Raw genomic sequence first — 14,613 nt, 5'->3', positions numbered from 1 at the left:
CTTTAGTTTGTTTGGCGGGTTAATGGTGAGAACTTGACTCTCCTCTTCTTGACAATCCTCTTGGCATTCTGAACTGTGGTTGGGTAGAGCAAGAATCCCTAGAGATAAACAAATACAAGAGAAGGGTTTCTGTAAGGCTGTTAAATACAAGGTGCGTGAATGCTTACATTGTTAGGGGAAAAAAAACTAACCAGGACCAGCCTGGCTGTTACTGCGGCAGCTCTCAGATTGGCTTTGAGAGCCTCTACTTCCAGGTGGCGATGATATCAGCTCCTGGAAAGGTAAATGATTAAAAGTCAATCATGTATACAATTCTAAAGTTGCGACAGGGTCCACATTGGCAAAAATCATATGCCAATAACGTCTTCAGGCATTGTTGAAATAATTTTAAGTGAAGCTTTGGCCTGCCAGACCTGGAGGCCTCGCCTTTACGAGTTTATCTTTCCTTTTATCTAGGTTCTTCCTTTTTAGTGATAGGGATGTCTTTTGATCCCTGTCAGCCATTTGTATCCTTCCTGTCCTTATGTTGTCTGTGTTTTTGTTCCCGTAAGAGGCCTTCACTAACAATGAGCAGGGCTTATTTGCATAGGTGACATGTTCTTTGTTTGATTCACGGGAACTTTATTCCTTTTCATTTAGATGTAGGTTTGGTTCATAGATTGTAGTTTATCAGACCTGTTTTTCTTTGTTAAGGGTTAGTAGTTGCATAAAAGTTATCCCATATTTACTCAATGTTTGTTTAAGGAACTGCATACCTGTTACCTCACGTTTGCTTAATGTGTGTTGAAGTGTTTAGGACAAGTTACTTATTATTATGTGTTAATTTACCAAGTAGCTAAAGTTAGCAAAGGTCTAGTTGCATTTGTTCCACAGCAAAGCGGCAATCAACGTGCTTCAAGGTATTTGATCACAGTCGAGGACGAGTCAGCCAACTGTGAGGGAAGACGGCTGGGGACGGCCTCTGCGGGGGGTCACGAGCCAACAATGAAGTGCTAATTCACACCACACTACATTCTTTTGCTAATCAGCGTTGCTACAGACACAATCTCCCCTCCCTTAGTGTAGCAACGCCTCTGTAACCAGGGCAACCATAACATTAAAAAGAGGGGCACGTGGAGTAAGGACTCAGAACTGATGGAGGTTGTAACTGAGATTGCTTTCTCTATCGTTCTCCTCGCGAGTAAACCTGTTCTGGTTGTCTTCTCCTCTTCATTCCAGCGAGTGGTTTAATGTCTAATCGTATTTAGACCCAACAGGCATCTAGATTATGTTTTGAGGCAGGGGACTTTATGGAATAAATTCCAGTTTTAGCGATAAATAGATTTGCATGTAACAAAGGCAGGCGTAATATTTATTTTGATTAAATATTTTTTCAACTTCATCCATCCATCCATCCATTTTCTGAACCACTTAATCCCCACAGGGGTCGCGGGTGTGCTGGAACCTATCCCAGCGTCACTGGGCAATAGGCGGGGGACAGGTAGGCCGATTGAAGACTCCAAATATTTTTTCAACTTATTTCCCATATTTAGTTTCAAGGCAGCATGTCAGAGTTAAAAAGGAGACAATGCCTGAGAAGGAAATTTCAAAATGAAGACAAAATAAAATGATTTTCCTTTAAAGCTACATTCTACTTTTTGAGAATCATCAACACGTGAGCAAGAGGGTACTTACTCATGCTAAAAAGGTTTGGGGTACACAAGACCCAAACAGTTGGGAGCTATTATCGTATTGGCCCGAATATGACTTTTTTTTTCATTGAAATAAAACTGAAAGAGAGGGGGGGGGGGTAACCCTGAGATTTTACTGGTGACCAATTAACAGGGTGCCTCAAAAATAGATTGCGATCAATTGAGGCACTGAAATGATGGGGCCCAAAGTTATTTTTGTTCTGATGTCTCCCATGGGAGAACCTTTCAAGGGAACACGACCAGGATTATTCAAACCATCCATTTTCTATACCGCTTGTCCCTACAGGGGTCACGGGCGTGCTGGACCCTATCCCAGCAGTTGTCGGGCAGTAGGCAGGGGACACCCTGAACCGGTTGCTAGCCAATCACAGGGTACACAGAGACGAATCCGCACTATCGGCCTACCAAGCATGTTTTTGGGATGTGGGAGGAAACCGGAGTGCCCGGAGAAAGACCACGCGGGCTCGGGGAGAACATGCAAACTCCACGCTGGGAGGGGCGGAGGTGGAATTGAACCCGCACCCTCCTAACTGAGGCGTACGTGCTAACAACCAGTGCGCCACCGTGCCAGCCTTATTCAAACCAATCTCCGTAAAATATTAACACAATGAACTGGCCTAGTAATATAGTGTTATTCAAACATTAGTAATTACAGTTCTGACACAGTACGAAATACAATTTTAAAAAAATCTGCTTTGTTGATATTGTACTCTAGCGTACAGCAATGGTGTTTAGATTGACGCAAAGATATGTTTCAAATGAAACGACTTTATTCTTCAAGATCTGCATTTTGAAGTGCTGTACTACTGCATTGCATTATGCAATGTCAATAAAACAGTACCTTTCCAAACATCCATCCATCCATTATCCAAACCGGTTATCCTCACGAGGGTCGCTGGAGGGTTGGAGAGCCTATTTTCTTTCGAAAGGCTGAATGTTTAGCCCTGATGAATTGTGGAGCCCTACCTAATGTTAAGGCTACAAGTTTAGAATCATGTGTGTTAAAAGCAAACCACCACGAAGCACTAAAAGCCGTCTTGCGGTTTAACAGCAAGTCAACCGTGACTCTTCACGTCCCTGTAAATAAAAGAGCACGGCTTCTATGTCGCTGACTGCTTCATGGCCGTGACTAGAATGGCGTATTGTTACGTTTCTTTTCGCGACGCTGCTTACCAGGACCGGGCTGCATGCGCTGGGCTGCAGGTTTGATAGACGTCGGGCCAGCACAGCACGGTAGCTGCTCTCAGGGTCGTCTTCCAAGGCGACGCTGTCCGGCTGTGAATCCTCCACAATGAGACACGGATTCTCCGGCTGAGGCAGGCAGGAGTCCAATTCACTTCCGTCGGGATCCATGTGGTTTTGCCGTGATCAGTAGCGGACTGAGTGCGACATATACAAAGAAGGATGTGTGAACCAGTCGCTTGTTACTATCCTTTGGACATAGTTTTCTTACTTAACCTAAATTAGACAAGCGTTTCAATTACCTATATAGGTATGTATTTATTTTGGTGGCTATGAATTGTCGATTTCGTCCCTCACGTAAACACACACACACCCTCTCCACCGGTTCCTGCTCAGCGCGGTAAAATCAAGCCTATTGGCTTGAGCGATGCTGTGACGTCACAAACCCTTTGCTTGGTTTTATGTTTACCGAACATTACTTTTGATTGGTTTTATGGTTACTGAACATTTGTTTTCATTTGTATCCGGTACTTTCGATTTCTATGTTTGGTTCCGTCAGATGTCTTGAGCCAGTTACTATTAAAATATATTATACATTATGACATGTGTCAAACATGTGTAACCCGGGGGCCAAATACAGCCCGCCACATCATTTTAAGTGGCCCGCGAAGACAAATTGTGCATCAAATTCGTGTGTCATTCCTAGAATTGCAAATTGTCTTCAATTTTAATATCTTTTTTTACATATATTTGACCAGTTTTTACTCGTCTGATTTGAAAACGAGTAATTTGTCAGTTTGTTTTGTAGCTTTTACTGTATATAAGATGAGGTGCTCATACATTTATTTGGGTTGGCAGTCATAATGGCCCTCCGAAAGAGCCTATGACTACAATGCGGCCCATGAAAAAAAATTAGTTTGACACCCAATTTTTTTTTAGCATTTTTTAATGCTAGGGAGGTGACAAAATTAAAATCCTCTGTATTTCCAACAAGACGGATGTCACTGGAAAGAGCTGGGATAATGGAACAATTGTATAGCATAAGATACAACTAATACCATAAAAGCAATATGCAACGCAATGCTCATTTCTCTTTGATGAACTTTGTTTGCATGTCCCATAGAATGGTCAATATAAAATGTTGCCGGTACCGTTAACACTTTTTAGGCAGTCAAAGACGACTTGTACCACTCTTTGTGATAAAGAGAAATACTGCATGAAAGTCATCAAATCGAAAACAAGTCGACTAAATGGAAAGTCAGACTTGCCATGTCAATCACCAGAGGAGATTGAAGGGAGAAGGAAGAAGAGGCTGCAGTAAAGGCCTGGAAAAGTATTTCAAATGACGAATGTAACAGTCTTGTTAGGTCAGTGGGTCACTTGATGAAGTTATTACATGCAAGGGTTATGCCTCCAAATATTGAATGTTAATCACTCTCACAATGAATAATGAATACTTTGCAGACTTAATAAGTGAGTGGCTTCAAAGGTGCAATGTCCTGAGTTGAAATAAAAGCTGGACAGTTTGTTTATTTGAGTTTATGTCTGACATTCCATTTGTTTGGTTATCTCAAGACAAGTGAAATTAATGCAAACATTAAGAATTTGAGGAAAGGTAAATATTTTTCACGGCACTGTATTGTAAATACCTTTAATCTATAAATTGTATAAATATGCCTGATGGACAAAAGTGAAGCGCAGGTTCGTCGTCATTTACTGAAACTCGTTTTACTGGATATGTGGATGTTTTTCAGAATTTATTAATGTTATAAACCACAAATGTAAAGTGATGAATGTATTTATTTTTACTTGTACATAAATTATTTTTATTTTATTTATACATTCAGTCTGCTGATAATTTGGAGACGTAACAGCCAATCAAATATCACTTGTATAACCTCAGTTTCCATGGAGACACCACACAAGACACCAGAGGAGGAAGCACAAAGCAAAATCATTTAGGTTGTTTCAATACAGCAAGACATCAATCAAGACAAAAAATGTGTTGCCAGAAAATGGCTGCTTTAAGATGTAATTTTACAAAGCATGCCCTGCCTGATCTTTTATTCGGTCCAGACTTAATTTACTATAGTAATGATTTTTTTTTGAATGAGGTCGTTTTGAAGTACCGTATTTGCCGGTGTATAGGTCGACTCGGTGTATAAGTCGACCCCCTAAAATTCAACGGAAATTTACGATTTTATGATATATCCTTTGTATAAGTCGAGCTCAATTGTTGCATTATATTACACTCCAAAATTCAATATGCGAAATTTATTGACGAAATGTGTTCAAATTCCGGGAGGCCGTGCGCATGCGGCTGTTTATAAGCACCGCGGAGGAGATCGCGGAGCCTCATTCGACTTCCGGCGAGCTCGCGCACGCCGCCCGGCACCAACGGGAGGCCGGAAATAGCTCCAAGCCGAGCGGATCGGCACTTTATAAGCACCGCGGAGGAGATCGCGGAGCCTCACTCGACTTCCAGCGGCCGGCGAGCTCGCGCACCCGCCCGGCACATCCAGGAGGCCGTGCGCACGCGCCAAGTGGCCAAAAATAGCCCCCCCCCCGAGCGGATCGGCTGTTTATAAGCACCGCGGAGGAGATCGCGGAGCCTCATTCGACTTCCAGCGGCCGGCGAGCTCGCACACCCGCCCGGCACATCCAGGAGGCCGTGCGCACGCGCCAAGTGGCCGAAAATAGCCCCCCCCCCCCCCCGAGCGGATCGGCTGTTTATAAGCACCGCGGAGGAGATCGCAGAGCCTCATTCGACTTCCAGCGGCCGGCGAGCTCGCGCACCCGCCCGGCACATCCGGGAGGCCGTGCGCACGCGCCAAGTGGCCGAAAATAGACCCCGCCGAGCGGATCGGCTGTTTATAAGCACCGCGGAGGAGATCGCGGAGCCTCATTCGACTTCCAGCGGCCGGCGAGCTCGCGCACCCGCCCGGCACATCCGGGAGGCCGTGCACACGCGCCAAGTTGCCGAAAATAGCCCCCGCCGAGCGGATCGGCTGTTTATAAGCACCGCGGAGGAGATCGCGGAGCCTCATTCGACTTCCAGCGGCCGGCGAGCTCGCGCACCCGCCCGGCACATCCGGGAGGCCGTGCGCACGCGCCAAGTGGCCGAAAATAGCCCCCGCCGAGCGGATCGGCTGTTTATAAGCACCGCGGACGAGATCGCGGAGCCTCATTCGACTTCCAGCGGGCCGCGCACTCGCGCACGCCGCCCGGTTCAAATTTTCTAAGTGCAACGCACAATGAGATGCATGAGAAACGGCCTTGGTTACCATCACATTTGAAGTGATGAATACGAAGTTAAATTTTATGACTCGGTGTATAAGTCGAGGTCGATTTTTTCGGTCGATTTTGGATCGAAAAAGGTCGACCAATACACCGGCAAATACGGTATGTTTTTTAATGCTGTTAACAGTTTTCAATAAAGTCTGCAGTGTAGTGTGTACTTACAGACGGGTTACACCTGAACCAGTTGCCAATTGCAGTGCACTCATAGACAAACAGCTACTCACATTCACAATCACACCTACAGACAATTTTGAGTTGTCATTCGGCTTACCATGCATGTTTCTGGAATGTGGGAGCACCCCGGAGGAAATCCACGCAGGCACAAGGAGAACATGCAAACTCCACATAGGAAGGCCAGAGCGTTAATCAAACCGTGCACCTCTGAACTGGATGTGCTGACCAGTGCGCCACATGCTGCCTTTTTTGGCAATCAAACAATAGATTTTTCAACACCTCTTAATGTGTTTTTCAACGTTAGCCTTCACTGATTAATGAACATGCATCATGCAGATGATAAATCACATAATATTTGAGATTAAAAAAAAAACATGTCAAAAATACTTGCATATATTTTACCGTAGACCAGTGGTTCTTAACCTGGGGTCGATCGAACCCTAGGGGTTCGGTGAGACGGTCTCAGGGGTTCGCCAGAGCCTCCACTGCGGAGGTCCGAACACACCTGATTTATCGTGTAAATTTGTGATGCTGCATATCTGAACTGGTCTCGCAAAGGCAACAGCAGAAGTTACACTGATTTGCAGGTATGTCATTTGTTTTGAGTTCATGCATTGTGTTGGTTTTGTTCTTTGAACAAGGTGGTGTTCATGCACGGCTCATTTTGTGCACCAGTAAAAAACTTTGATGTCTTGAATTTGAAAAAAATAATTTTATTTTTCACTAAAGTGGGGTTCGGTGAATGCGCATATGAAACTGGTGGGGTTCAGTACCTCCAACAAGATCAAGAACCACTGCCATAGACACTAATTCTTCCAAATAAGAAAATTAATTTGAATGAAATTTACATGGTGATAATGTAGTGGTTACTACATTACTTACTACATGGGATAATGCGGATGTCCATCACAGAAATAGTTAACGATTTAACATCATCTACGATGAGCCCTAACACTATAACAATACTGCACAGTTACCTGCTGTACATGCTAGAAACAAATATTTAAGATCCTTACTTTCTGCTCGGAATTTGTCCTCACTGCCTTGCTGGGGTTTTTTTTTTGTGTGCAATAATAACAAGTGTCCATTGCTGAGTAAGTAAATTGTCTGATTTAAAGTTCATGTGATCTTGTGATTATTGTGGGCTTCAGGGGATGAAGGAATGAGGTCGAAATACAAAAAGTCCTGCCTCGCTACAAAAACAGATATGCTCAAACCTCATTGAATAAAGTACATAAGCAGACAAGTATATTCACATATTAAATAAATAAAAGAAACATTTTAAGCATAATTATACCTACACACCAAATCAATAAAGAAGACATAAGTAGACATTTTTGATAAGTGGTGATGAGAAAGGTTTTTATAACTTTCTGATCTGATATATTTCTGAGGACTTTGAAATAACAAATGACTTTTGATATATTGCCTAAATAGCTTAATGACCCTTAAGGAACTGTGGAATTCATGCCTGATGTCTTTTCTCTGAATCATGGACACAGCCAGAGTCGTCTTGACCGTTCAGTACTTGATTGTATCTTATGTTTTGACTAATGCTAGACGCCAGTTTTTGATTACTACTGAACGCTCTGCATAGAGGGAAATAGTTTGCCTAACAAAGAAAAGATACGGTTGGAAGCATGATTGAACTAAGAATAAGCAAAGACATGATGTATCAAAAGAACAGCAATAGATTAATGATGTCACAGCCAAAAGCTAACATAATTTCGTACAAAATGACACAATTAAAAGAATGAGGTACGACAGTGTATGTCCAAGATTGGAGAAGAATGTTTACAGGAAGGTCACGTTGAGATAAAACCAGCAGGTGCCAGAAGGAGCCACCCAAAGACTCGGCCAAAGATGATAGCCAAGGCCGAAAGACGGGAGGGAAGACAACAGCCCCCACCCGAGAACTCGGCCAAAGATGATCGCCAAGGCCGAAAGACGGGATGGAAGACAACAGCCCCCCTCCACACACACACACCAACAGCCCCCCACCTACACACCGAATCGCCCATAACCAGCACCACTCCCATGGAAGCAGACTCTCCTTCGAACTTGCCCCACCCCGAAGACTCATCACCCATCAATCTCGGCCCACAATGTGCTACTGAATATAAAACTGATCTAACAACCTTGGACGTTGCCTTTTCTGAATGGAGACTTTCCGCTCTTGAAGGGCCCAGCGCTGTATTGTACTTTCCTGAAAACAGAGCTTTTTGAACAAGAATTGTGATTGAACTCAACCAATCTGTCTAAGTCTAATTTCTGCTTCAGTGTCTTTGCATTTTCCTAAATCTGAAGAAATCAAACGAGCACGCAGTGAGTAAATTGGAGAACAGGTGATTGGCAAAGGCTTTTGCCGTGAGGCGCAGATAACGCGCTCCCTAAATTGTGGACAAAATCCAACAGGGATTTTCAGACACAAAACATGTCAATCAGATGTTGGGCAAAAATGATGAGTTTTCAATCCAAAATTATGTCACTGAATGTCTTGTTTCGCTTAAGCCCAAAGACAAATGGTCTGCTAAGGAAAAGAAAGTAATAACATCTGAGAGGCTGATCATTCATTTTTAATTTTGTTTGCAATAAACATGCAAGCAACAACCATATAGTGTAATAATTAATTATGTTCTGTGTTGCCTTTGAACATTTGATTATTTGGCTACTCGTGCTATATTGTCATTATGTTTTATCTCAACCAGAGTTCGGTTATTTTGTTCTTGGACCACAATGGAGAGCGGAACAGTTGAATGGGAGAGGGTGTACATTTGCTCAAAAATTGCCTCGCTCCTGAACAATTTGTCTAGCCTCGCTTCTGAACTGATGGCTATCCCACTGAGAGTTTGTCTGTGGAGAATTTTTATCCATTTGCCCAGAAGAGTGTGTTTTGCTCTAGTTCACCCTAAACCTGTTTGATGGGCTTGATGATCAAGTTTTCCACATATTTAATGCTATGATTTTTGCACCAATGAGGAAAATAAAATCTTCCCTGAAATCCTTAAACAAGATTGGACGCATTCATTCATCCATTTTCTAGACTACTTGTCCTTATTAGGATTGTGGGTGAGCTGGAACCTCTCCCAAGTGATGAAGCGAGGACAACCTGATCCTGGTCTGGTCGCCAGCCAATAACATGGCACATATTGACAACCATCCACCACATGCATGATTTGGGCATGTGGAGAATAAATGTGTTGAAATTACTTGATTAATCTTTTAATCTAACCCTAACTAATCGATGATCAAATTAATCAAAAATATCAACTAATCATTTACAGCCATTTTTTAAATTAAACTGTCCAAATCTTCTGATTTCAGCCTCACAAAAGTAATTATTCTCTGATTTGTGCAGTCGTTCATGAAAGAAGACTGATTATATTTTTTCCTTTTCCTCATGAGGGTCACGGGCGTGTTGGAGCCTATCCCAGCTGACTTCGGGCCTTTTTAAAAATCAAAATCAGACATTTGCAAACAACAACCAAACCAGAATCAGTTTTGAAAAGGCTGGTGAGTACGACATCAATCCCCTCCTGTGTGATAATGTTTAATTGTTGTGTAGTGTTTGTGTTTTATTTTCCTTTAATCACTCCGCAATACCAAATAACCAACAACTGGTTAATAAACCATAGGTAATACGGTTTGGAATACACTTGGATGCAGAATACATTTTGAACCCATCATTTGATGGCATCAAATGATCCATTCTAAATATATTAAGAGAGAGAGAACATAAATGCCACATAGGAAGCCAGCCCAGAGCCAAGATTTAAACCCCAAATCTCAAAAGAGCAGTGCTCATTACTAGTGTGCCATGCTGAAATAGAAGCATATTCAGTATTTGTCTAAAATGTAGGATGTAAAAAAAAAAAATAATGGCTCCCTAATTGATTAAGAGGTGTGTCCAAAGCCTTTTGTCTATACCGCCGTGTATTGACATTGCTCTGCACTGTTCTCTCATACAGACGCTCTGGTTTATAGATAACGGGAGCCACAATGAATGCACGTTCCGTACAGAATGCGACAGTCAACGTAACCTTAGACGCTCCAGCCAAGTTAAATGCCAGATCGTCATCTAATGATAGGGTAGTGCCAAAGAGGTTCTCAGACGGATGTTCAGCCATTACCCAAAATGTCTCACGTTCGCCCCCTCCACTGGAACACACGGGCACGCGCTGAAGCTCACGCGGGAGATATTTGACGACACTTCCATTGCTCTTCGACAACATAGTTCGACCCACAAAAAAAAAAAAAAAACATTTACAACATTACCTTAGAAGACAATACGAATATTCCACTCGTGTGTTTCAGTGTCCCGTTGCACGCAGTGAAAACACGTCCTCCATCGCTCCGTTGCTCCTTTCCTCTGGAGAACAGTCAGGGTGTGGAGTGCACGCACACAGTGCACGTGAATATAATGGCATTTAAAAACAAATTTATTTGTTCATTTTTTCCTACTGGCAAACGCACCCATTGCACAATAAACGTCAAACAAAGACCATTTACAAAATAATGCACATGAATGTAAATTAAACCAATTGGTAATGTTCATTTATGTATTTTCCTATATCTTCAAAATTTAAGTCTCGTTTGTCTTTAGAAGAATCAAAAGCACTGTAACCATCCAATAAATTGTTTTATTTGCTTGCCTACTTTCACAAGAAGATTTTTTTATATATAATTAAACATTGCTTGAGGGAGAAGTACCGAGCCTTTTTGTGCCTAACTTTAAACATTCATTACTTTCAAGACAAAGCACAAATATTAATAACAATAATAACAACGAAATACGACAAAACAGTGAAGAATAGCATCTTGGATTTCATTTTAGCAAGGGAGAAGTTCCGCGCTGCTATTATCACCTTTCATGTTGATGACAACGTCTAGCACTTTCCACTCTAACCAGCAGAGGCCAGTATATTACAAAGAGTCGTTTTGCTGACTCACCTTTGGAAAATCAAAGCGCAGCTGCAGCACTCTCGAAAATAATGGTACACAATCAACAAGTAAGCAATTACATAAAATTGACTGTCTGTATGATTAAAGGAAACATCACACAGCGTTTTCAAAATAAACGTTCTAAAAAACTTGAAAGTGGTGAGGTTCTCCTACTGCCTGGAGTTTGCATCCTCTCCCTGTACTTGGGCAAAAACATACATGAAACAGGTTCACTAAAGATTAATTGTGGATGGTTGTTTGCTGGACCAATTCTAGGATCAGAGATTTAGGAGTGCGTAGCTAAACTGTTTTGTCATGCAATATTATTGTCACATTAATAAAAGGGACTTTTTTTTCTTAAGTAAGCCGGTAAACTAAGCAATATGCTACATTTTGTAAATTGGATCCGTGGGGAGGAACCAAAGTTTTACTTTGGGTCCTTAGATGAAAAAGTTGATAATGTTGTGGATATTCGGCTATGCCAGTAAATCTCAACTGGTAGAATGGCACCCAAAAGTGGTTTGAGCAATCAAAAAAAATACTCAGTCTTCTTTTGATTTTTATGCTCCTTAAAAGCCTAACAAATTTCCAGATAAATCACATTAGGTAAGCAACAAAAAGTTTACCTCCCTTATGTTTTTGTCACTAGTTTACCCCATAATCAAATACTGTGCGACTTATTTGAAGGATGAAACAAGTGGTGGCAGAGGCGATAGTTGATATATTTTCAGTTCAACATGATGTACATTGTAATGTTGGCTATCTTAATTCTGTCTAATAATGTCTAATATAGTGATGATTATAATACGAGCTTATTTTTAGGTGGGGGGAGGGGGTGCACAAACCAAACTTATTCACATAACCCAGAAAGTCTAAAATAACTATGCCTATGCTTTTTAAGGCCTCTGTTGTCTGTCTGGCTTTGTGCATAGATGAAACATTGTTTTGATCACAATGGGAACAAAGAGTCACATAGAATTGCATTGCCTAGTACGATTTGTGCCAATGTTATAAATAGATCCTTTTAATGTTATTTTCAGCTCATTTTGTCTTATAAAGTTCAATACATGAGCAATTTAAGGGAGGTGAGTGTAGTGTTACTAATTACTCTCATAATCCCAAGAACTAGTTTGCCTTTTTAACAACTATGTTTTTTTAATTAATACCCTCATATAATTGTATGATTAATATTGTCCTCTTATAAACAGTATCAATCCTCATATGCTGTCAATAGTGAGGTAAAACATTGACTTCCTACCATACATTCATCTTCATTGTTCAAATCTCAGTATGTTTGCTTCAGATGTGTCGTGAATTTGATCAACATAAATTTTCAATTCCCTTGTTTTGTTTCGGCTGGTGATGCTTTCTGACATCAAATAGTCACATAACACGTTATCCAATGAAAAATGTTCCTTCCACGAGGGCCACACCTACAAGTCCACTCAGTTCATCCTGCACCCAACATCCTTTCTCTAGACGCAGTTGTCATGGAGATGGAAAAGAGGTGAGCGTCCACGAGTGCAACTGTTACCATGGAAATTCCTTTTGTCATAGCGAGTCCAGTAAAGCAAGCCAAGCCAGTTGAGCACCAGGATCAACGTCATGCTGGAGCTGCTTTACAACACAATAAATATCGCATGCTGATTGTGATTGGAGAGATTTCCACCAGCGATCACCTTGACTCTGCCAAAAAACAGATCAAACAAGGTAAGACTGAAATGGGATTGTCTGATGACGTACTTCTGTGTGGATTAATTTGCTAAAATCATGTGGATTAGAACCTGTCGTACTATGTCCAAATAATATTGAATAAGGTGAAAAACAAGTAAAACTTCCATACAATTTACGCAATTAAATAATTCATTGCACAGCTGAATATGCTGAGTGGCTGTTTGTTTAGACAACTTTACACTTATTTTGGCAATCAAAAACTACCAATAATACAGCTGAACCTCGATTTTACGTACACTTTAGCGTCCAGAGTTTGGGAAATTGCCTTTTGTCTTTTCACACTGCAATTTCTATAATATCGTCCATCCGTTTAAAATACGACAAAAAATCTTGGGGTCCATGACCAAACCTTGTTCGACAGAAAGTCGCATAGAATCGAAGCATAAAATCGGGGTTGAGCTGTCATGAATAATGTTTTTCCAGTGCCCATAAAGGTATGAAGGCTGTATTTCTTATTTGATCTTTTATCCATGTACTGTTTTAAGTAAATGGGGGAAATGTTTACTAGAGACAGGAGAATAATCAATTAATCAATCATACAGTAAAGAAACCTGTAAATTGTATTGAATTTGATAATCGCAACTTGATGTGCTATTGCAACCATCAAAGGTGTTGCTGATTGAGTTTCAACTGTTAGCAGCATAAATATCAGAACAACTCTCGCCTCTTACCATAACAACTCCTCCAGGCAGCAAGAGTTCAAATCATTCAGAGATGGATTGACACATTTCTTTAAAATAGTAGTTCATATAAGATGGAAATGAAATAATTGGATCGTTAATTTCCTCCTTAAGTAGTCGAGTAAATTTAGGCCAACCCCCCAAATAAATGGAAAAAATGAGTTGAATGCAAAAATCTGTAAACACAAATCATCAGGAATAACATGAAGCAACAGTCAGATGCTGGGCATTTAGCACGTTCTACATCAGGGGTCTCAAACTCCAGTCCTCAAGGGCCGCATTCCTACATGTTTTCCAAGTTTCCCTCGTTGAACACACCTGATTCAATTAACAGGCTCCTGCAGAACGTGAGGATGAACTGATCATTTGAATCAGGTGTGTTTAACGAGGGAAACTTGGAAAACGTGGGAATGTGGCCCCTGAGGACTGGAGTTTGAGACCCCTGTTCTACATGATTCATGCTTCACTTATTTTAATCCAGGTTTGCTGTCCTGGAATGTTGATTTGAGTATCTGCGACCTGAACAAGGAGCTACAGCTGTTTGAGAGCAAACACACAGCTCGATTTTCTTCAGAGGTCAAAGGTTGGTTTATTGTTGTTGAGTTTGGATCTACCTTATTATTATACCGTATTTTCTGGACTATTAGTCGCAGTTTTTTTTTTTCTCCACAGTTTGGGTGCGATTTATACTCTAGAGCAGGGGTGGGCAATTCATTTTTACAAGGGGCCACATGAAAAACCTGAGTTGTGTCAGAGGGCCACACCTACAATAACTTAAACCTGCTCAATTTTCTTCCATTGTAAAATGCACTAAATTATTTATTTTAAATAGCTGGTACTGGTAATTAGAAGAATACAATTATTCTGTTTATATTCATATTAAGCGATGTGAAATTGTGGTGTATAGGTCA

At 41.3% G+C, this 14,613-nt stretch overlaps 1 protein-coding gene across 11 annotated transcripts in view; it reads right to left on the bottom strand.

Moving 5' to 3' along the window:
- The window catches only part of tp53bp1 (tumor protein p53 binding protein, 1), a 30,215-nt gene extending 19,466 nt beyond the window's left edge, over positions 1–10,749 (bottom strand). For 4 of the 11 annotated variants that reach the window (XM_049717762.2, XM_049717768.2, XM_068650495.1 and 1 more), the window contains exons 1-4: positions 3,176–3,439; positions 2,865–3,070; positions 192–273; positions 2–98 (exon numbers count right to left, since the gene is read on the bottom strand). In XM_049717762.2, coding sequence (XP_049573719.1) covers positions 2–98; positions 192–273; positions 2,865–3,044 — 359 coding nt within the window. In that variant the 5' untranslated portion in view covers positions 3,045–3,070; positions 3,176–3,439. Of the gene's footprint in view, position 1; positions 99–191; positions 274–2,532; positions 2,756–2,864; positions 3,071–3,175; positions 3,442–10,622 lie in introns of those variants that run through there. The other 7 variants (XM_049717760.2, XM_049717764.2, XM_049717766.2 and 4 more) reach the window with 5 other exon arrangements.
- Positions 10,750–14,613: the final 3,864 nt, after the last annotated feature.

The sequence above is a fragment of the Syngnathus scovelli genome, chromosome 4 (assembly GCF_024217435.2).
Source record: "Syngnathus scovelli strain Florida chromosome 4, RoL_Ssco_1.2, whole genome shotgun sequence".
NCBI lineage: Eukaryota > Metazoa > Chordata > Actinopteri > Syngnathiformes > Syngnathidae > Syngnathus > Syngnathus scovelli.
The sequence above is the reverse complement of the archived record's forward strand: the minus strand, read 5'-3'. Positions and strand labels throughout refer to the sequence as shown.